A 23342-nucleotide genomic window follows, 5' to 3' on the forward strand; every position below is an offset into this window, starting at 1 on the left:
GCAATATACTCATACGTTATCCTGGTCGTTCACAATCACAAGTGCCCCATGCCAAAAGCTGGAAGGGCATATTATTCTCTCTGCCATATAACACCTCATATAATATTTATAATACACTCTACTAAAGATACTTCAGATTTTGCATGAATAATAAATGCCATTCTATTCTGCATGTGAAATTGTAAGGTTACATTGTTAAACATGCAAAAACCAAGACACAAAATAAAACATTCAATGTCAAATTAGAATAGGTTACATTGGTACACACCTAAAACCAGAAACAAAAGAAATAAAATACATAATCAGATGTCAGTACCCTGGAAATGTTTCAGGAGATCCTTCATCTGATCTTTATATTGTTCCAATTGTTTGCGTAAATCATACAGTCCTTCAAGTCGTGTTAAGGGCAGTGAATCACAAACACCAACTGAGAGAAAGTGATTAATTTCCTGCAAAACAACATTTTGTATTAAGCACATATAGCATACAAATAAAGGCTTCAAGCAAAGAAGTGGCTCTCAGCAGTCCACAATGTGGGTATTAATAGATGCAAAATAAGAATGGAGACCTACAAATACCTCAAGTGTCTGAAACTGGCAATAAAAAGAACCCACATGTCTAATTTAAATCTTTCTCAGCTACACCTATAGCTAGAAAATTGTTTTTCTTTTGAAAGTTTTCATTACAAAAAACACTATGCCATGAGATGTATTTTTAAATGTAATTACCTCCAAAAGAGAATATGGTCCTTTACTGTATTTTATCATCTGTTGAGTTGCTCTCAAATCTTTAAAAGCAGGATATTCAGGAAAAGGATCTAAGCATTTGATTGCTTGGTACAGACTTTCATTATCCTTATTTTCCATCACCAGATACTTCAACAAGCCTAGGACCTGAACATAAACAGCAAATGAAAAACAAAAAAGACAGAGAAACATTTTTGAGCTGTATTTCTTATTCAGGTTATAAAGTTTGTATTTCTCCAAGTTCCATTAAACTGAGAACTCTAAAAATGCTAAGATAATTTATTTACACTGTTAAAAATTATGAAATGTTTAGAGGCTTGGGGAAATCACAGATATATTCTAAAACGATGAGATGTTTTTGCTACTCCGCCTCCCAAACAGACATCAAAGCTTTTATTATCACAGCCTGCAGTTTTATCCTGCCTTTTGATGAAGCTGATTTCAAATACTGGCCAATACAATCATTACAATATTGGCAATGATTTAGCAACACACTGCACCCAAGCAGTCCTTCTGATGTTATTAGGACTTCATTATTCTTATTAACTGAAGTGCTTGTAATTTGAAATCTGGACAAATGCCTAAATCACTGAACTCTGGCAGAATTTTTGTAACTGATCTACAACTTGAATAAATGCTTGCTAAAGGGGCATCATACTTTCTTTGCAAAAATGCTGCTTTTATGCTTTACTTAGAAATCAATGCAATTGAATATTCAATCCAGACAGCTTTGAGGAATCTACGATCTAAATGATGAGGTTTTTATTTGGAGACTTGTATTTACCTGAAAATGATTAACTAGCCTCCATTCAATGCTAAAAGAAAAATAAAGAGAAGAAACTGAAAAGTGATCACTAGAGGAAGGACTTCCCTGCAGGAGTATGATATGAGAAGGTTTCATATTTGATAGAAGGTTTCATATTTGATATCAGTTCCAATTCAGAGAAACTTCTGCCCTCCCCACTTTGTTTCTGCCCAGAGATGGCCTGATACGTTGTCTTTGCAGCTGTGCATGTACAGCTGTTTGCCATAGACATATTATAAATCCGACCCTGATCATTAAGCTGGGAAAAAGATTGCCAGGTTATTTTCAGCTGGATCAGCATAGCTCTCCAGCTGAACTGGAAGTACAAGGAGGAGAACAATGCAGGGCTACACTGCAGCCACGAAGGTGCATATGGTACCATGGGATCAGATTAAGCCAGAAGGCAACCATGAGGACTTAAGTGCAATAGGCTTACTCTTCTCACCTTCAGCTACTAATTACAAGTCTCTAAATCTATTTCCACCCCCAGCAGAATGCACATACAGATCATCACCAGAAGGAAAACAAGGCTTGTCACACAACAGAAACTGCTTCATTTCCCTTTTAAGGTCCATGTGCTACATTCATTTTTAATGATAATTTGTTAAATAAACAGCTGAACTACAGAAATCTGTTCTTTGCACATAATTCCTCTTTGTTTTCTAGACACCTTCCCCTTCCAAAGGTTTTCATCATACTTCCCGTGAAATCATCCACAGATCTTTGCAGGTAACTGCTTGGCTACTCGATGTGCTTGTACTGATTAGCTTGCCATCACCAGCAGTTCATCAATGCCTATGTTTGCTCTGTCTTTTCCTTAGTGGTACCACTGATTTGGTGTCTCTACTCAACTAAGCTAACAATTTTTCTGAAACTTACCCTGAAGGTTTTAGATCTCTCTCAGATTTGGCAGGAAAAGGCGCACAGATTCAAAGCAGACATAAAAGACATTACAACACCATTAAAGCTCTTTTAAGAAATCTTATTTTTTATAGACTAAGTAAATAGAGAATTAGACAGTGATACAGTAATCTCAGCAATTATGATACAAATACTTCTCAATCACTGTTTAAAGCCATAGGAATTAAATATGGAACACAATATTTGTCAAAATAAACGTACCAAATGTAAAGACACTTTTATTTAAAAAATTAAAAGGTCTAGCGTTACATACCAAATAGTATTTTTTATATAAATCTACAAAGCATAGAAAAAATGAATTAAAATTGAACATGAGTATAGATATAGCTTTTACAACGGTGAACATGAACTAAAAAGCTAACAGATAAGGAACAAGCAGCAACTCAAAACTACCTGTTCCTGAATCTCAGGCTGGTCCATGGCAAGACGTATTAGGGTTCCTACAATAACATGAAGGTGGCTCTCTAGAGCATCATTGCAACACGTAACCGCTGTGTGGCAAACATGATAAAGAAGATCACAACAGAGTGAAAAGCTGCGCATGGATATATCTCTGATAACAACAGGTCTGTCACAGGAAACAAAAAAGTGAAATTAAAGAAATAGAAATTGTCATCATCTCAAGTGTTAACCTATTATACAACAAGAATAGGGGAAAAATAAATCATCTTTATAGGAGGAACTGATTCTAAACTTTAAAATTACCAACTCAATCAGCTCTAAGGATTTAGCTCAGGAGACATGGGAGAAATGAAACACACAGAATTTGACTGATCACTATAAAAAATGGAGTAAAAAACTTAAAGAAAATATATTCCAAAGAGGAAAAAAACCCAACCCAAAAAGGCTTTTAAATTATTATTTGCCAGAACAATGTTGACAGAAACAGAGCAAAGTGGAAAACATGCTCTCTGAACTCTCCTCTCGCTCACATAACCATTAGTTTAAAAAAAAAAAAAAAATTAGGTTACAAAGGACAGCTGGGGACTATCTAGTCCAGCCTCCTGCCTGAAGCAGGGTCAGCTTCAAAGTCAGATCAGGTTCTCAGGGTTTTGTTGAGCTGAATTCTGACACATTCCTTGGATGGAAAACAATAGCCTCCCTGAGCAACCTGCTCCAGTATTTGACTATTCTCACTGTGAAAATCTCTTCCCTTGTGTCCAACCAGAATTTCCCATATTGCAACTTGGTGGGTGCTACCTCTCATTCTTTCACTGTGCACCTCTAGGAAAAGTCCAGCTCTACTTTCTCTACAAGATACCTTCCCCTCCAGAAACTGGAGAACAGAAATTAGATCAACTCCACCTACCCTCTTGGGGGTCGTCTTCTATCTACTATCTATCCCAGTTTGTCATTATATCTGATGTCCTGGCCGGAGCAGCCCCACACTGGACACAGTAGTCCTATTGCAGCTTCCTAAGACTCAGAAGGGAATGACTACTTCCCTCAAATTGCCGGCTACCCTCTCGCCAGCACAGTCCAGTACACAGTCAGCCTTCAGTGATGACAGGTACTCTGTTCACTCATCCAGCTTGCCCTCCAATACTCCTGGGTCCTCTTCTGCAAAGCTACTTTCTAGACAGTCAGCTCCCAAGCCTGCACTCACGCATGGGGTTATTCCATCCCAGGTGAAAGACTTAGGGGTTGCCTTTGTTCAACTTCACAGTGTACCTGTTGTCCCACTCCTACAGCTAGATGAGGTCCTTCCGAATGGCAGCCTTGCCCTCCAGTGCATCAACTGCCCCTGCCCCAGTTTGGTGGTGATTGCAATAGTAAGTCTTATAATAATGGCATTTACCATAAAATCCACACGTCTCTTCAATATTTCAGGGTACGAAATGTACAAGCAAAGCAATCAACCTGCACTTAAACTCAATGACATTTAGGTGAATAACTGTCTTGGAAATCCAAAGCTAAACCTCAAGTAAGAAAATATCTGTAGTCCTTATGAAAGATAAGAATTTCTATTTAAATCTTAAGGCTGATGAAGTACCAGTTTTCTCAACCTGATGATAAGCTAAGCTAACATGTACCAATTCTCACTCATTTTGTTAGCTACTTATTGGTGAGAATGTAAACTCTTTATTAACTCAATAAGCACATTTTATTTGACATGTGCTTACCTTGCATTTAACTCCACAATCTGAATTTTTCTCCCATATCCTTTACATTCCCACACTGTCATCAAAATTTCACAACACTTCTTATTTCTACAATTTGATAGCCTATTATAGATACAAAATTCTGCAGTATAGCAAACATTTAAATACAAGGATAGCACAAAACATTCCACATTTTAGTAAGTTGTAAATTTAAACTCCGAAATTATCAAAGAAAGGCAATTTAATTTTTTCTTTCAGCAAATTTCATTTATTTCTACAAATGAATTAACATCTACTAGCAATACTGAAATGTAAGGTTACAAGAACAAGGGAGCACAGACAGGAAGAACAAGATATAATTACCGTATTTACCTGTTATTGATGTGGTGAATCAGGGTGTAAATTACATCTCGGAGGACAAAAGCCCATGCTCCTCCTAAACCATCTTTTATCTCTTTAAGTAACAGACTAACAAACAAGTGATAAATTATAAGAACTCTGTGTTTCTTGTAAATGTTGTTTGTATCTGATGCATGCTTACAAAGGGCTAGAAGAATCTTCTGGAATGAATCCTAAAAATGAATAAACTATGAGTAAAAATTAATTCATAATGCCAATACAGATACACTTTCTATCAAGAAAAAACTTAAGCGATAGAAATATATCTATTTTTTTAAAGGACATGGACGAAAAGGCTTTACTATTTTTACTGCTTTAAACAAACAAGAGACCTACATAGAAAACAATTCTCCAAGCAGGACTATAAGCCCCATACCTCCTAATTTTCTTTTTTCTTTTTCCCCCACAAGAAAGGTATGCACATTTTTCATAAAAACAAACAGTTATGGCAGTTTTCACCAACAGGAGAAACATTAAATAAAAACCATTAAAACATCGGGTAGTGCTTCAATCCATATTATTTCACACATAACATTCATATGTACAAAAGGCATGATTTCATAGAATATATCAATACAAATTGTAACTGTTAAAACTGTAAACTTAAAAAAGTAACTATCTTAATGTACTAGGCAGGCTGTGTTACATTTTAAAGAACTTATTCCACTGGCTGGCAATATTAACTTTTACATTCAAAAGATTTAGACAAGCATGGTCAAGAAAAAGGTTTTTTTCTTATTTTTAGATTGTTTATGGATAGACAAAGTAAGTTGTTGACAACATATGCAATAAAATAGCATAAACTTTGAAAAGATACGTTTCTAAGGAATGATGTTACAAGACAGTAATGTATTTATGATTTATTGCAAGGGCTGCATAGTTTTATAGGCCTTCGTATTTGCCTTTAACAACTGAAAATCAAATGTCTAAAAATATCACAGAATATAAAGTTTCACACTGTCAGTAAGGGGGGTAAAATTTAGTATCTTAATTGTAGGTAGTATTTAGATAAAATTGTCCAAATGTAATTATTTTAGAATTTTCTTCAGACATGCCAAACCCATAAATTGCATCTAAATTGTGTCTGGTACACACAGAGTTCCCTAACCTTTAAAATAATCCTTTCTATTTTTGCATTATTTTATATGTATTATATAATGCCTGTAATATTTCAAGCATGTAGTTTTTATAAGGTTATCGTGTCCCTGAACTTAGGACTTCTTCCATTTTAGAAGGCAAACAAAAGAACAGAAAGGTTTCTAAGGTTGTGTTTTTGCCTCATATATACATGACGAAAATATCTAATTAAACCAAAATGTACCCATAAAAGAAATTTTATATCGTACAGAGAAAGAAAATCATTGTTACATACTTACAGGGCTTTTAGAAAGAACTGCTACAAGACTTGTTAATTTGCTTTTATGACAGTTGCTAATATAGTCCAAAGTTGCCTTAATCACATAAGATGGAAAATGAGGAGGATTAGGAGCAGGATCCAGTTCCCTAAATGAATAAAAAAGAGATTTATTTCTTTTTCTTCCCCAAATCAAACCCCATGTATTAAATAAAACAAGTCTCATTGAATAAACACGTAACTCCTAATTGAAAGCAGAAAAGATTTCTTAAGTAAGAAACACCAAAAGCATCCAGCAGAGTGACATACACCTTATTTTTAGCTGTCTGTTGTCCCTCTATGGCAGCTTTCTAAGTTGTACTTTCTTAACATTCTTTTATTGTTTTTTGAAAGCTCGTATTGCTAAAACCCCACACATTTGTCTCATCTAAGGTACTTTGTAAGAAAATCTAATTGCAAGTCATGGATAAAGCTGCATTTTGTAATTACAGGAACAATTTGGTTGAGAAAAAGGTAATCATGATTCTCCCCCCATTATAAAAAAAGGCTAGTCAATTTTTCTGGGACATCAAAAAGAAAAGAAATGCATCATGATAGTAACAAAACAGCAAAATCTAAGTTTCATCACTCTTATTCCTACCACTCCCTTCTTAGAAAGAAAAACTTTAGTTACCAGCAGACACCACAGTCTGTTAATAAACTCACTGAAACAAATTTCTTTTATAAAGTTCTGAAATCCTCAGCCTTTTAACTTTTGGTAGAGTTTCACAGAAATGCTTTGGTTTCTTTCAACTTTATATTGCTACAATAAAAATACCTTCTTCAATTACTTCAGAAAGCGTCATGTTTTTCCAAATAGTTTGCATCTAAACACAAAAACCTGGAAAATTACTTCCAGGTATAATTATGCAAATAATGATATTTTTAGGACACCAATAAAGACCGAAAAGCTCATAAAAATTAAGATATTTATGGCATTAGAATATTTCTATTAATTAGGAATACGTTTATTTGGCATTGCTTAAGCAATCTCCTTACCAAAGCCAAGAGCTGCCACTACAAGAACTGTGAAGAAACAAATCACTTCACTTCTCAGTGACTTCTAAATATTTAAAGACCCTTAAAAGAATCACTTTAATTTAGACATTAAAACCTGGCCAACTTTACAGAGAGGGCAGTCCATCCAAATTTGAACTAATCTAAATTGGCATTGCCATAGTCCAGCTCACCAACATATAATGGCATTCTCTTGCCCACCCATTCATTCTCTCCACTAACCAAAGTATTGTAGAGGTCCTCCTTACTGATACTGGGGAATAACTCTGTGACAAAGCATGCCTATGATACCTCATTACTAATGACGATACAAACACACTCAGCATTTAGAAAATCTGCAAAGACGTACCTTATGTATTTACTCAGATGAGCTCCTTCTCCTACCATGGTATCAGGTGGTTCATGTAAGGTCATCAACAGTTCAACCACAATCTCTGGTAAGTTATTATGAGATAAACTGTCAATCTGCTAGAAGGAGAAAAACAGTGTTTTAATAAGAAAAAAAATATTTCAGCTAAAATAATTTAACATTTCTTCTCCTTCTGAGAAAACCCATTTTTTTCCTGTCTGGATTCTCTCTCTTTTTGTTCAATTATCCATGACATACAATTCATTCAGAAATTAAGCCTGGTTAAGCCTTATCTATGGCAGTCACAAGTAGAAGAATTTACTTTCCTACAGTATCTGGAAAAAAAAAATTATATTTAATTTTACTACTAGTTCTGAATATATAGTCTGCCTCTGGGGAAGACAACTCCTCATAAAGCATTAACAAAATATTTTAAGAGGAAAACATGACTGACTTAGATATATGACAGGGAAACTCATTGTATAATGAATGGTAAAAAAAATTTTTATTACATTCTGAAAAAAATTATACCTCAAGTCAACTGTCTGCCTGAAAGTTTCTACTGAATAGCTACTTGAAAACCTTGGGTTAAAAATTTGGCTAGTGTGGCTTTATTAAAATAGTAATTTTATATCTATAAACTTGAAATATATAAATATTTACATTTTTACAGAATATATAAAAGTTTCTTTCTCATTTACACATTTAAAACAGATACCTGTTTTCCTAAGCAGTTTTCATCCTTAAGCTTGTCGTAGACTTTAGAAGCCGTATCTCTCTGTTCTGCTAGTTCGCTCTCTCCATGGCTTTGATAGGCAAAATACGGGATGATATTCACAAGTATCTTTGGAAAACAGTCTGCTAGAACCTGCCTCCAGTCTTTTTCAATCTTGTTGGCAACTGATTTCACATCTTCAAATTGACTTCTAATCACCAGGTGTGGAACCAAAACTTTATAACAAGACCTACAGGTAGTAAATACATTTCCAAAATGTCCTTGAATTGGATTTTTTAAAAAATCTCAAGCATAATATAGCAAATACCATTCCTCTACTGTATAACTAAACTTGTAATTATTGTTTACCTACTGCTATACAAAAAAATCTTACCAGCATAAATCTAATATAAAAGATACTGGGAATACATTTTTAAAGCTCTCAATATGTTATCTTACAACAAAATCCTGATGCATTACTACACTTAGAAACCCTGTGTCATAATTCTAAATAAACTGCTTCCATACAGCAAACTTACCTGTAGAATTCCTCAAGGCTAGTATAGTTCAGAAGAACATAAGGAAAAGCAGACAGGCTATATCCACTGTCATTTATTTTCAGCCACTCCATCAGCAAATAGTCTAAATGTGATGTCATGAAGTCTTCTATACTTTTATAGCCAAAAATGTCAGATACTTTTTTCAAAACCTGTGCATGAAATAAGATTGCACAAATAGCATGCAGAGTACATGATACTATGGCAAACTGACAGTACTACACCTTCGTGTGTGTGTCCCCAGCCTTTTAATGAATATTTGCATAACTCAGTTCCTATTTAGCATAAGCAATTTTTTTATTATTTCTATTGCTGTATCTTGAAAGAGTGCAATTGAGGAACTACAACTCCCCTGTATGAGGTGGTATGCAAAGAAAGGACAGCCAGTACACATTTTGCAGGGTAGAGACTGTGTGTAAAAACAAGAGGCAACGAATAGAAAGAAAGGAGAAAAAGGAGAGAACACACACACTAAGAAAAGGACAGGGATGAAAGACTGCAGTATAAACAGCATTTATTTCAGTACACCCTTGTGAACTTCAAAATAAAAGTCCATAAGACACATACCATCTTCCAATACTTTGCATTTATTTTACATATTTTCCACATTGGAAAACTCACTTTACTTCCACTGGATAGAAAGATTTTTTTAACTGGGATCTGCAATCTTCAATGTATAAGAATCTATTTGTATTTCAGATCTGTGCTTTTAACATACAGGATTTACCATTAAAATTGCCTTTTATGATTTCATTACTTCTAAGTAGGTCATTAAATATAATTACAAATTCATTCTGATATTTAAGCCCCACATTAGTCATGCTTTTACAAAATCTAACAACTTTCAATATTGGCAAAAGCATTTTGTACCGTTCCAATTTTAACCTAACCTGAATTTATAACCTAAATATAAAGTGGAATTTTATACTTGCCTTTTTCACAACATGAGGTTCTAATCCATTCTCTTTCACAGACTGGCAAATAGCAAACAAAGCTTGCTTTTCACAGACCGGACTGCAGCACAGAACCATGGTTATAAGCATCAGCAAAACCGCTTTTCCATTGCACTGTTTGTCCAAAAGATATTCAGGACTTGCATCACTCCTGACCTTTAACAAGAAATAATGAAGAACTTGTACAAATACTCTGTTAAAGCAATCTCCTAATTAATAAATGAGCATAAATAATTTAAAATTAAGGACATTGACATAAATAGTGCTGAAAACCTTGCTTTGGTTGCTTAAAAATTAATTCCCTCAGCTGTCTGCTCCACCCCTCAACCAGAAGTTACTGCCTCCAGCATGCCAGCAGCGCACATGCCGATACCTCATACACTCCAGTCCACGTTATAGTATCAGCAGTTTAAACAAGCCAACACACTTAACAGAGAAATGATGGAGGCATTGACAAGACAAGTCGTCTTTTTGCTCCTCCTTGATGCATATAGGAAAGAACTGCCTTGTAATGCAAACACAGTTCTTTGCCTATTAAGGCATGGTGTTGACAAGTGATGAATATTGAATAAAAGTAATAAGAAACCGCAATGACAGGGCAGAAGCTAATACACAACAGCAAGCTGAGGTGACAGAACAGAGAGCCAAGGCAACAGAGAAATGAGACGACACAACAAAGAGCTGGAGGCGACAGTACAGAGAGATGAAATGAGGTGACAGAGATGAGGCCTCAGCAGTGAGCCCAAGCTACAAGACAGCAGGCAAATGGAACAGAGAGAAAACACGGCAGAGATGACATGCAGACAGATGATAGTGTGACAGAAAAAAGTGGAAAATGTAGATGATGTAGATGACTTAGCATGGTAGCAAGGAAGGAGGAAAAGTGAAAGATACTAATAGAAAAATTAATCGTTAAAGAAATTCCACAGTGATATACACCATTGCATTTCCAGTCACTGCACTGAAGTAAAACTTTTTACTTCACTTGAAGTTTCTTCTGAATAGTTTAATTTTTTAAGCAGATTTTGGTTTTGTGAAAACCACTGCTCTAATACCACTGGAAACATGCTCTTACTGCAATTTACAAATCTGTTTTTATACTATGTAAACACATAATTTGAATTTACATTGCCTCTTATTCACTATTTAAATGTTGTCTAGAATATTGAGGCTCCATTTTTCTTTGATTCTTAAGTGTTACAGTACTGAAACCTGCAACAACAAATAGCATGATACAGAAGAGCAGTCTGGAACACACAGTGAAAGAGTTTACAAACTTCTAATGTGGGCAAAACAGTGGCTGACTAAATGTGTAAGGAATTTCCTGACTACCATCTTGTTCCACCATCCCAGATTATCAGAAGTCCAGAAGAATTAATGTTCTCAGAAACCGAAACACGATCATTTTAAAAGTCATCTTATTCGTAAGAGGAAAACTAGGCAAAACTAATGACTAATGTCGGTACCACATTTCTCATTCCTTCCTGAACTCTGAGATATGCATTCTCAAAAGCCTTTTGCTGGAGCTTCAAGGGAAGAGGTTTTGACATTCCAGAAGAATCTCTCTGTTTCACATCTTGAAACAAACTTCAAAAAAAGAACAATAATTATTAGCATAATATTTAGTCTACAGAATTACTGCATATTGTGCGTATCAAATAAGAAGATTCTGATTTTCTGAATATCATTATTTTCTTCTTAACTTTCTTATATAGCAGTCTTTCCTTCCTCTCCCTCAAACATTATCAATAACACTAAGAATAACTGTTGGGGTAAAATGGTGGAGAATAGCCTAAAAACATATAAAAGTTTCCCAATCTCTGCCCGTGCAGGAAGCCAAACTTCAGCTGTCCGCCATAATGGAACATTTCATGTCATGAAGTACTTTGGGAATGTATTTATTGACCAGATGTATATGTAAAAAGAGTTTCTCAAAGATTTTTTTTTTTTTGTAGATGAAGGCCCAACCCACTTTGCTCTTTGTAACAAAAATGGGAACACCACAGTGGATCAGGCCAAATGTTACTCTAGCCATTTCTAAGTCACTATTAGCAGATACATAAGAAATATGTTTGCATGTGTGTGCAGAATAATTCCTTGAATATAACATTTGACCACAGCTGACCTAGGCAGATCATGAGTTAGAAGTGGTGACTGTATTTAGTATCCTTCAATGATTTCCTCTTTTGTGAATTTGTTGCTTTTTGAACCCCTGTAAACATCCAGACAGTTGAAGGCAGTAGGATAACACTCAGGATAAATGAATGTTGTACAAAGAAGTAAACTATATTTTCTCAGTATCTTGAACCTGTTAGCTTCACTTGATGTCCCCTAGTCTTTAAACTGGAAAAGACTGCCAATCTTCACTTTGTTCCACTCCCAATTTTGTAGACTTATGTTATATCTCCTCCAATTCAACTCTTTTTGTGCTGAAGGGCTCCAGTTTATGCAACCAATGGCTGTGCATGAAGTGTTTCATACTTTTGAACATCCCTCCTCTGCTCCTATCCCAGTTGAATTACATCCTTTTTGATGTATGGAGAAAGAACTATATGCAGTATTCAAAACACGAGATCCTTTGAAAAAGTTTTTATGTTACACAATGTACCTAATTTATTTCTAGAGGACAAACAGCTATTTCCTATTCAAGTTTTGCACAATAAATTTACGGCAAAATTTGCTGTATGTAGGTTTATTTATATATGCATTGTTTATTTCTCTCTCTATATATATCTCTCACATCACAGAATAATTGAAATGTAAAGTTTGAACACCTTAACCAAAGTAACTTGGTAGGCTTTTATATTCTGTCAAGATTAAAACCCCAGAAGTACTGAAAAGAGCGGCTATACAGTAGCTGAACACCCAGTTAAGTGAAATTAAGCATTATAAACAGAAGAAAGATCTACATTATCACCTGGTAATCGACTTTGCAGCAAGAATGCGAACTTGATGGTGACTATCTGCGAGAAAATGTGGGAAAGCATCACTCACAGGTAGATCTTTATTTATCACATTAAGGATCGCCCACTTGCAATGAGGGTCAGCCTGAAGAAAATTAATATAGTGGCTTTAAACATACAGAAGACATACAATGGAATATACACTGATGTTTGCAAAAGATCTTTAGATACTGCTTTTAAGTACACCTAAAGTATATACTTAACATGCTAATGAATGTCAGAAAATCCGGGATTACCTCAAGCAGGGCTTTCATGCAGTTTAAAAGGGCCACTCTTACTGGTGCTGTGCATTTCCCTTCTTGAGCTAAATGCCTAAAATAAGGAAGATTTAAGTTAGTTTCTGCTGCTCACAGTTCATTGTTTTGTGCTCAACAGGCATGTCTGGGAGGATTTGATGTTTTTATTGATAATCTACAATTGTAAACAATGTTCATTTTTGGTTGCTGAAGTTATCACTTGTTATTACTGATGCAATTCAGAGTACAATCACTCTTTGTTAATATAGAACAGTGTAGCATTTACTGTTCTAATACTATCTTAAGGACGATATGATTCTTTGTTACAAATATAACATGATACAGAAAATCTGGGAAGTTAAATGCTGCATAAAGATACCATAGGATACCAACAGCAAGACACGCAATAGCACTTACAGTGCTCACACTGATAGCAAAGTCAAAAATTTTATGCCCAACCGACTTCTGCATTAAATAGATAAAACATACCAAAAGGCTCCAACAACTGTCAAAAATTGTCCTTGGGCATCCCCTGTCTCTTCAGCATGTGTGTTGGACTGGGCCAACCCTGCTGCTATAGGAAGCAAATTATTTAGAATTACTTTACAAACTTCTTGATCTCGACGGTACAAAGAACACACATCACTGAAAGAAAGAAAGAAAAAATATCTTGAAACATTAAACAGCTCCCAAATCCTCTAGCTGTTGAACTAAAATAGCTTTAATACATGCTGAATAGTTTCTCTCTTACGAAAGACGCTTAAGAAGCTTAAGAACATCGTCTTCAGGCAAGAGGTGTTCTTCAGTAGGGAGCTCCTTCAAAAGAACCAAGTACTGGGGAATAAGAAAAAAAGAACCGAAATGGAAAATAATATTTAGGAAAATAAGTAGACAAAAACTATAAAACATTTTCAGCAGCTCTTACATGAAATCATGCAGCAAGGATGCCTATTGTCAGCTCTTACATATCAGACTGACCATCTTTTCATGCAAAGACTGTCACACAGTAATATAGCTCATGAAATTTTTAGTTCTGGCAGTCAAAAATATTTCCTTTGTAAACTAAAACACAGATCCTATACTACTACAGAGACAATTTCTAGCTATTTAACAAATAATTAATGATAAAGGCAAGATGTTTATACTTCTCAACTCTTTATTTTCTGGCTTACAAATTCTAACTGCTCTTTCTTTCCCCAAGCATAGCACACTTCAAAACATGAAAAGTAGCCATTTTAATGTCTTCTCGGGGGACTGATTACAAGAGAAAGACAAGAATATACAATTGACAAGAATATACAAATTTAAAAATAGTACAAATATAGAGGTGGATCTGCTGTAAAAAAAGCTCACACTCACCACTTGCAGATGCAATGGCTTAGCACTATCAAAGACACTGCCATCAGTAAGCATTAACAGCTTCCTCCGTATATCAGAGGCTCGGAAGCTCACTGTCTGAATTTGGACTGTAGTTACGGAAATACATAAGAACCTCAGAATTTCAAGGAGAAGTAAATCCTGCTTTGTCAAATGTTCTTCAGCTAATGGGCTCAAAGCACCTGAAAATAAGATTTTCATGTAAGAAATGCTTCTCCAAGGACAATAAATTTTATAACATTTTAGGTCTTTACAAAACTAATTGAAGTTCTCAGAATAGACAGAGTACTGGCAAACTTTATTTGTCATTGAGCAGTTACTGCATCAGTAACACCTTTTTGAGTGTGTTTCCCACTTCTACAAAGGCCCTCTCTAAAACAGAGGCTTTTAATTTTATGTGCCCATGCATATGGCTGATTTTCTCCATCAAGGTTACAGTGGACTCAGCAGAACCATCTGCAGCTGTGTTCTTTTGTGTTGCTAGCTTTAACATAGGATATATTTTAAACCACGGATTCAAAGCTTCCCCAGAATTGAAAAGATGACAGTTACTACTATGTTAATATCCTCATTGAACTTTCAATTATAACCTAAACAAAATACTTACAAATGCCATTTTCCTGTCACATTTAGAACTCCTATAAGTTTCTGCAATTGCAAACTTTATGTATTAAAATTATTTATCGGACGGTTGGAGAAGATACTTCTAAAGACACTTATTCAACATGATGGGAAAAACAGACCAGCTGCTCTTTGTAGCATTAATAGAACACCCTGATTTCCTTCTCATTCAATAATAAACAGAAGACATAGTCCTGATTAAAAACTAAGATACACACCATTTTAAGAAAGAATTTAAAATAAAAGACAACATTAGTACTTGTAGCTCCTAACAGGAATAGATAGATTCATGCTCCTGTCCCTCTGTATGTCCAGAGAAATAAGAAAGCTGACCTTGTCAAGAGTTACTGATCAGGAAAAGGAGAAAAGTTAAATTGGACTACTTTTCAGAAAATGAAGCACAGTCTAATGACAGAGACAGGTATCCTACAGACACACTTCCTAGACTCTGCCAAAATTTCTGCCTGACTTTGAACAAGTCAGCTGGTAAGCATCTCTGCTTGCATTTTACTATTTATAAAATAAAAAATAAACGCCTCCTTTCCAAATGAGCTAGAACACTTCATTAACATCTTTAAAACACTAATGAGGTAGAAAAGAGTTATTAAAATTTATGAAGTACCTGGTTCAACTATTACCTGCTTCAACTATTAATAAAGCAGCACTATTTTGTATCTCACTGTCATTCAAGCAAAGAGCAATTTGTAAAAACAAGCTTTTGCAGATAGTTCTAGACACAGAGAAGACTTACCTGTTACATTTTGCATATCACCAGATTCATTTGTATCACTGACGTCAGTCGCTGAATGATCATCAAATAGATCATCAGATATCTGGTTATCTACTTCCATTATACTCTCCTCAGGATCATTCCCCACTAGATCCACTTCTCCCAGTTCACTTGGTTTTCCAGTAAATGTCATCTGACAAAAACACCACATCCTTTTAAAGCTGGCTTTTAAGGACAGGAGAAACACCACAGGCATAACACAAGGAAAGACACTACAGTTTCCCAGTGAACTAGAATGGGTGAAGACAAGGGCTACACTGAATCAATGAATTTCATCCTTTGTGATAAACCTGTCCTCTGCACACACGAATTGTTTGATTTGAACTATTATTTTAGGACACAAGCTTCCTAAGGCAGACAGTAGTCTCTGTGTTTTAGATGGTGCCAAGGACATTGTTAGTATTTGAAAAACAATTCTCTCTACCAGACTCACAAAGTTCTCACTATACTTCATAATTACAGAGAAATAAAAGGAAGGCATACGACCTTTTTTAGGTTGACGCTAATTACTACTTTCCCTACCAGATGACAAGTTAACAGCAAGTAAGACTCTCAGCTTCTCCTCACGTGAAAAACCAAAGGATTTTGCCTACCTAGACCTGACTACGGGACAATGTGCCAAAAAGAGAAGTTTTGAGAGTTGTGCTAAACACAGTGATGTGCCACCCTCTTACTTTTCTCAGTGGGAGAGTCATTTATAGTTAGAAGATTTAGTATCTATATAATAAACACTTTTAAAGTGTTTTAAGGCACGTAAGTCTATGAACCTACAAAATAAAAAGAGTCTTTTAAAACTTTGCAAGTGCATTAAAGTTAAATGTAATGTGTTATAGAAATTCTTGCTGTGGCATAAAATCTGTATATACTTTTACTCTAACGCAATATTAAAAAAAAATCCCAAAATAACATAATTTGAATGTGAGCTGACATGATAACCTTGATCAAATGTTATCCATCTGCTCTCATTTTTCCCCTACGCCTGTGTTCAAATGCTAAACAGAAATGTTTCCAGTTAGGAATTCTCTATAAAACTCAATGTATTTTGATTTTTTATTTTTTCAGTAATAAGTATCTCGTTTGGTTTGCCTCCAAGTTATTATATTATATTAACATAGAAGAGCCCTGCATTTAGAAACAGACAGAACGTACTTACCAGATTTTTGCAAATATCTACGAGATCATTCATAAATTTTGATGTTAACAAACGGAGGAATATATTAGACAGCATCTTATTAGCACTGTTCTGTAAGAAAGCAAGATGTACAGATAGGTCAATTTATTTTCTTCAGGTACCATATGTATGATATTCAACTTTGTGATCTCATTAACAAAGAAAGAAACATAAATTCCTTTATAAACTTTACCTTGGTACAATTGCATAAACATTTTGTACACTGCATTATCAAAGTCCTCAGTGAGTTGATCTGGGAGTCTTCATTTAGTTTGTTTTTAGACTGAGAAATGCTTTCTCCAGCATAATGAATGAGAGACTAGTAAAAATACAACACAGTTAAAATACTTCAGTTAAATTCCTTTATATGTTGGCACATACACAGCACATGCACAGAGACAAAAGGACATGATTCTCATTCATACTCATTCATACATTCTCATTCATACAGCTTTGATACTTATAGTGTGCATCAATGAGTTTGGACTTCTTTTTTTTTCCTTTGATTTTTGTTTCACTCACTGTGCTCCAGAAGTGACAAAAAGATGGCCTAGACCTGCCCGAAACAATATTTTCATCACCAAAGAAAAATACAGCATCTCTCCATAATGTGTACGGTTTGGGTTTCCATATTTGAGCAAGAAGCCACCTCAGATAGTAGTAGTAGTAGTAACAATAATAGTAGCTGTCTTCATACTGGTTTAAACCATCAAATGATCTTAAAAAATTCCTGCATAAAAGACCTATAAATGAAAGGACTTGTTATCATCTAAGTAGTCCTTTGTCCACATGTCCGTGATTATTTTATTTTTTTAAAAGGGATGACTCAGGAATGTATCAATATTTAGAATACTCTCCACTGCAAAACTGATGCATTGGTGCACTGACAGAATTTCAGTGACTCCTCTCCTTCATCAGCAGTAACACACTTAAACCTCTCTCAACTGCCTTTTTTAAAGCGGAAACCACTGGAAATACTCATGCTCTGAAAAATCATAGAATCATTTAGGTTGGAAAAGACCTTTAAGATCATCCAGTCCAACCATTAACCTACACTACCAAGTCCACTCTAAACTAATCAAGGGTAGACTAGACTAAACCATGTCCCAAAGTGCCACATCTACCCGTTTTTCGAACACCTCCAGGGATGGGGACTCCACCACCTCTCTGGGCAGCCTGTTCCAATTCTCGAACACCCTTTCTGTAAAGAAATTTTTCCTAATTTCCAGCCTAAACCTCCCCTGGCGCAGCTTGAGCCCATTTCCTCTTGTCCTATCACTAACTACATGGGAGAAGAGACCAACACCCACCTCACTACAACCTCCTTTCAGGTAGTTGTAGAGAGCTATAAGGTCTCCCCTCAGCCTCCTCTTCTCCAGGATAAACAACCCCAGTTCCCTCAGCCACTCCTCATAAGGCCTGTGCTCCACACCCTTCACCAGCTTCATTGCCCTTCTCTGGACATGCTCCAGCACCTCAATGTCTTTCTTGTAGTGAGGGGCCCAAAACTGGACACAGTATTCCAGGTGCAGCCTCACCAGTGCCGAGTACAGAGGGACAATCACCTCCCTGCTCCTGCTGGCCACAGTATTCCTGATACAAGCCAGGATGCTGTTGGCCTTCTTGGCCACCTGAGCACACTGCTGGCTCACGTTCAGCCAGCTGTCTACCAACACCCCCAGGTCCTTTTCAGCCAGGCAGCTTTCCAGCCACTCTTCCCCAAGCCTGTAGCGTTGCATGGGGTTGTTGTGACCCAAGTGCAGGACCCGGCACTTGGCCTTGTTGAACCTCATACAGTTGGCCTCGGCCCATTGATCCAGCCTGTCCAGGTCCCTCTGCAGGGCCATCCTACCCTCCAGCAGATTGACACTCCCACCCAGTTTGGTGTCATCTGCAAACTTACTGAGGGTGCACTCAATCCCCTCATCCAGATTGTTGATAAAGATATTGAACAAGGCTGGCCCCAAAACAGAGCCCTGGGGAACACCACTCGTGACCGGCTGCCAACTGGACTTAACTCCATTTACCACAACTCTCTGGGCTCGGCCACCCAACCAGTTTTTTACCCAGCGAAGAAATGTGTCAATATGAGTAGAATTTTAAAGATTATTTTATATTTAATGGTTTATTTCATTTTTAATAGCTCCCAAACACACTGCTGCTTACCTTAGCTTTCTGGAACAAGTCTGATTTACAGACATCCTCTTCTTTAAATATACCAGTGTAGCAATAGCAACCAAGAATACCAATGAAGAGACTGACACATCGGACAAGGTGTTCTGCAGCAACAACCTTAGACTAAATCAAATACACAGTGTACATATGAGTGGTTTATCATTAAATCTTTTCACCAAAGTACAGAATTCTTTAGTCTTTTTTAAACACTTTTGTATACAGATTTCACCAAAATCAAGGAAGATTTGCATCCTAGTGTTTTGCCTTGCAGTTGCCTCAGCTCCCTAACATGTCCTTTTGGCTCTCCATGTTATAATATTCTCTGTACATCCCACAGCCCCTATGCTTCCTTCCTTCACAAAACTTTAAAATCTCCCTCTCCTTTAGATTCCATCATAGCAATACTTAGAGCTCTTCCCACGTGCTCTGTTTATCTATTTTACCTCCTGCCAGGACGAGACAGTATGAGCTAGTCAGGAACTGTATCACATTCCTACTGCTGTCTCTTCCCATCTTAGTAAATTCCTAAGTTGCTTCTTAGTAGCTACTGTGTCAACAAACAAATGGCACACGTGGTTATAAATGCATGCAAGCTTACTGCAGGAGTATTCTAGAGATCCCTTTTTACCTGCCTAAATTATTTGGATCAAAAGAAGAGAAAGAGGACACAAATAATTATTTGTCTTACTTTCTCAGGAAGGGAGACCAAAAAGGATTGCCATCACATTCTTGAAAAGCAGGTATTTATAAAAAAAGATGGGAAAACTTATGCATACATACGTACATGTAACCATTGTTACACATGCAAACCCAGGGATAAGTTTATAGCTCCTAGTTGCCAGTACCTTGTTTCAAACTTGGGTACTGCCTCTTTCGGCTCACCAACTATTACAGGACCTTAGCAGTGAATTGCAAGGAAGGCACACCACTATATAAAAACCAAAGCTAGCCTGTGAAAGGAAACAGAAGTTTAAAAAGCCTATTGCTTTTGTTTTCACAAACTTTTTACCATTATGTGGTGGCTCTTCCTCTACAAGTTGAAGATTTTTTCCAAAGGAGAGAATCTGTGGTGTTTCAACAAGTGGAAGATACAAATAGGATCACACGACAATTCAGGCTGGAAGGGACCTCAGCAGGTCTCTGGTCCAACCTCCTGCTCACAGCAGGGTCAGCTCTGAGGTCAGAACAGGTTACTCAAGGCTTGATCCAGTCAGGGCTTGAAAACCTCCAAGGATGAAGACTGCACAACCTCTCAGGCAGGGCAACCTGTGCCACTGCCTGACTGTCCTCATATAGATAAAATTCTCCTTGTATCCAGCATGAACTTCTCCTGACTCTGCCTGCTGTCTCTCATCTTCCTGCAATACACCACTGTGAAGAGCCTGGCTCTGTCTTATAGACAATCTTATAGGCACTGGCAGGCTCCCACAAATCCTGTTAGGTCGCCCCAAAGCCACCTCTGCTCCAGGCTGAACAGGCCCAGTTTCCTCTGTGCCTCCTCACAGGTCAAGTGCTGGAGCCCCTGCCATCTCAGTGGCCTCCACTGAATGCACTAAATGTCTGTCTTGTACTGAGAGGCCCAAAAGTGGATGCAGTATTTCAGATGCTGTCTAAAGGCACTGAGTAGAGGGGGATAACCAGTTCCCTTGAGCACGGGCTGTGCTCTTGTTAACACAGCCTGTATTTGCAGCTTTCTTTACAATTACTCCTTTACACAGATGCCTCTTTTTACAAAACCTAACTATTTGACACCTCTGTGCCTCAGGCTATCTTGGCTGAAAACTGGTAAGAGCCTAAAGCGTTACAGGGGCACAGAAGTTGAAAGTAACATCACAAAAAGCAGGGTAACAGTGGTTTATGTGGCAACTTTGCACACACTTCCACTTCTATACAGCTTCCGCGTATTCCCACATACTCATGAAAACTATGGATACTTTGCAAATGACGTAAAGAAACACAGACTTCTCTGTTTCGTATTATTTGATATAGTTTTTAAAATGCTTGCAGTTCATTTTTAGTGGCAAAAGGAATGAAAATCTATACAAGGCGTACTTTGCCTTGAAAATATATTGTTTGGGAGCACAAATATAAGGACATAACAGTAATTTCTAACCTACCTTAGGAGCATAGCTGCTTAAAAGCTTTTCTGACATTGCTAAAAGACAGTACTCCAGTGCTTCCCTAAGATTTTGGTCGATGGCAAATCTTGAACCAGTCACATTTTTATCTGCAACATTTACTGCAAAGTTAGTGAAAATATCCATTTCATCAAATGTTGTCTGCAGATACAGCTCTTCAACATCAGAAAAATTGTTTTCTTCTTTCCCTTGCAAGTGCTGCACACTTGAAGAAGAGACATAATTTTTACTTTAGCAGCCAGTATACAACTTACAAGTCTTTAAAACAACTATTTAAATGCAAGAAATAAACAAAAGCAAAATAAAATATTTTATCCTTTTGTGTTTCCAAACTCTTCAATTTCTGAGGTAACTTCCATTGTGGAATGGATACCATCATTTTAACTCTGTCTGAAGAAACTGCAAGGAAAAATGAAGCCTGAACACACACCATATGTTCTACTGTAGTTCATATAGCAGCATCTGTTTTCTGTAAGATGGCTGACCTCAACCAACTTTACACAATTGGAGCAGAAATTCACAAAACCCCTGAAACAAGTATTTTTAACTTCTAGTAGGAAAGTCTTGTCTTCCATCAGAAGTTACAGACATTTTAGTTTCATTAAGAGGAAACTGGACATAGTTCAAGAGCTTGAACATATGCATCAGTGAAAGATGCAACAGCCTTCGCAGAGTGACTTCAACAGACTCAATTAACGTGGCTGGGGCCACAAATACAGGTGGAGTGGCATGAGGACATATGGACATATGGACAGTAAGCATCTAGCCAACTTTCTACTTAGCATCTATCTTCAAGAAAACTCTTAAGACATTTGCTCGCTTTAGAATGGAAGGTAATGTTAAAAAGCATGAATACATATATAAAGTTACAAATTATTAAAAAAAAAAGTAATTGTAATGAGTTAAAAATACCTAATGTACTAATGGATAAAGACCCAAATATTCAGCTGTATTGCTGAAGAGATGATACGCATATTCCTTATAAGGCATTTTGTTCAGTACCTGAGGCTTTGTTCAGTACACTGTCAGCAAGAGACTATTTTAACCTCTCCTTAAAGCATCCTAACAAATTGCAAAAGCACTATTATTTTTATGGGGTCTGAAAGATGTACAGAAAGATGCGAAAGAGCTTGAGGAATTATGCATTTCATTATCTCTGCTTGCTAAAATGACAAATATAAGAAGCTTCAGTATCTATGATTGATTTAAAAACATACCATTTAACGTCATTTTGGAAAAAAATCATGGCAGCTCTACAGTTCTTCATTGTAAGGCTCACAAGAATTTTTTGTAATGTAAGATGAGGAAAATCACTGTAAAAAAAAAAATTGTTTTGTATTTTCTTGCAGTCAGACAAGCTCTTGGGATTCCTGCAGCGCACCCAAACATTAAACAGATTAACAGTGTATCTTCAAAGAAGCTTAATTTTTCATTTAAGATTTCTAACACGTAGTTCATGTATCTGCTGTGCTACGGACAGATAACTAAATTATGTCCCCAGAATGACATTCTACAGTAAGCTTAAAACCCCTATAAACTCTACCAAAGCATTAACATGATACAAATCTGAAAATCCACTCTCCTCTTTGCAACTGTGTTACACTGTGAGCTTACACATAAAATTATGCCACAAACACTTTACCTGCAGAGTACAGGAGGCAACTCTGCACACTCCTCCATTTCTTCCTCCAAATGGCAGGACAGTGCCCATTTCATTATTGCCTCCTTTAACACAGAATCCAGATTTCTTTCACAATTATTCTGTTCCATTCCTACATCCAAATTTTCTGGCACTGAATAGGCAGACATCACTAATGATAAACAACATACAGCAGAACTGTAACAAAAATGGAACACAGGGTATTTGTGAGAAAAAATGTGTTATTTGTTGATCAGCGCTCTAAAGCAGTCAGT

General features: G+C 36.5%; 1 protein-coding gene across 1 annotated transcript in view; it reads right to left on the reverse strand.

Moving 5' to 3' along the window:
- Window positions 1-23342, reverse strand: part of ATM (ATM serine/threonine kinase) — a 92420-nt gene that overhangs the window by 48851 nt on the left and 20227 nt on the right. Inside the window, exons 11-32 of the mRNA XM_075723913.1 lie at window positions 23071-23265; window positions 22646-22741; window positions 21408-21633; window positions 19282-19407; window positions 17309-17434; window positions 17098-17187; window positions 15906-16077; window positions 14516-14715; window positions 13908-13990; window positions 13646-13801; window positions 13157-13232; window positions 12875-13005; window positions 11424-11544; window positions 9937-10113; window positions 8987-9156; window positions 8451-8697; window positions 7733-7848; window positions 6350-6476; window positions 4947-5146; window positions 2866-3040; window positions 729-893; window positions 317-449 (exon numbers count right to left, since the gene is read on the reverse strand). Of these exons, the coding sequence (XP_075580028.1) occupies window positions 317-449; window positions 729-893; window positions 2866-3040; window positions 4947-5146; window positions 6350-6476; window positions 7733-7848; window positions 8451-8697; window positions 8987-9156; window positions 9937-10113; window positions 11424-11544; window positions 12875-13005; window positions 13157-13232; window positions 13646-13801; window positions 13908-13990; window positions 14516-14715; window positions 15906-16077; window positions 17098-17187; window positions 17309-17434; window positions 19282-19407; window positions 21408-21633; window positions 22646-22741; window positions 23071-23265 (3308 nt within the window). The remainder of the gene's footprint in view (window positions 1-316; window positions 450-728; window positions 894-2865; window positions 3041-4946; window positions 5147-6349; window positions 6477-7732; window positions 7849-8450; window positions 8698-8986; window positions 9157-9936; window positions 10114-11423; window positions 11545-12874; window positions 13006-13156; window positions 13233-13645; window positions 13802-13907; window positions 13991-14515; window positions 14716-15905; window positions 16078-17097; window positions 17188-17308; window positions 17435-19281; window positions 19408-21407; window positions 21634-22645; window positions 22742-23070; window positions 23266-23342) is intronic.

The sequence above is a fragment of the Pelecanus crispus genome, chromosome 1, assembly GCF_030463565.1.
Source record: "Pelecanus crispus isolate bPelCri1 chromosome 1, bPelCri1.pri, whole genome shotgun sequence".
NCBI classification, from domain to species: domain Eukaryota; kingdom Metazoa; phylum Chordata; class Aves; order Pelecaniformes; family Pelecanidae; genus Pelecanus; species Pelecanus crispus.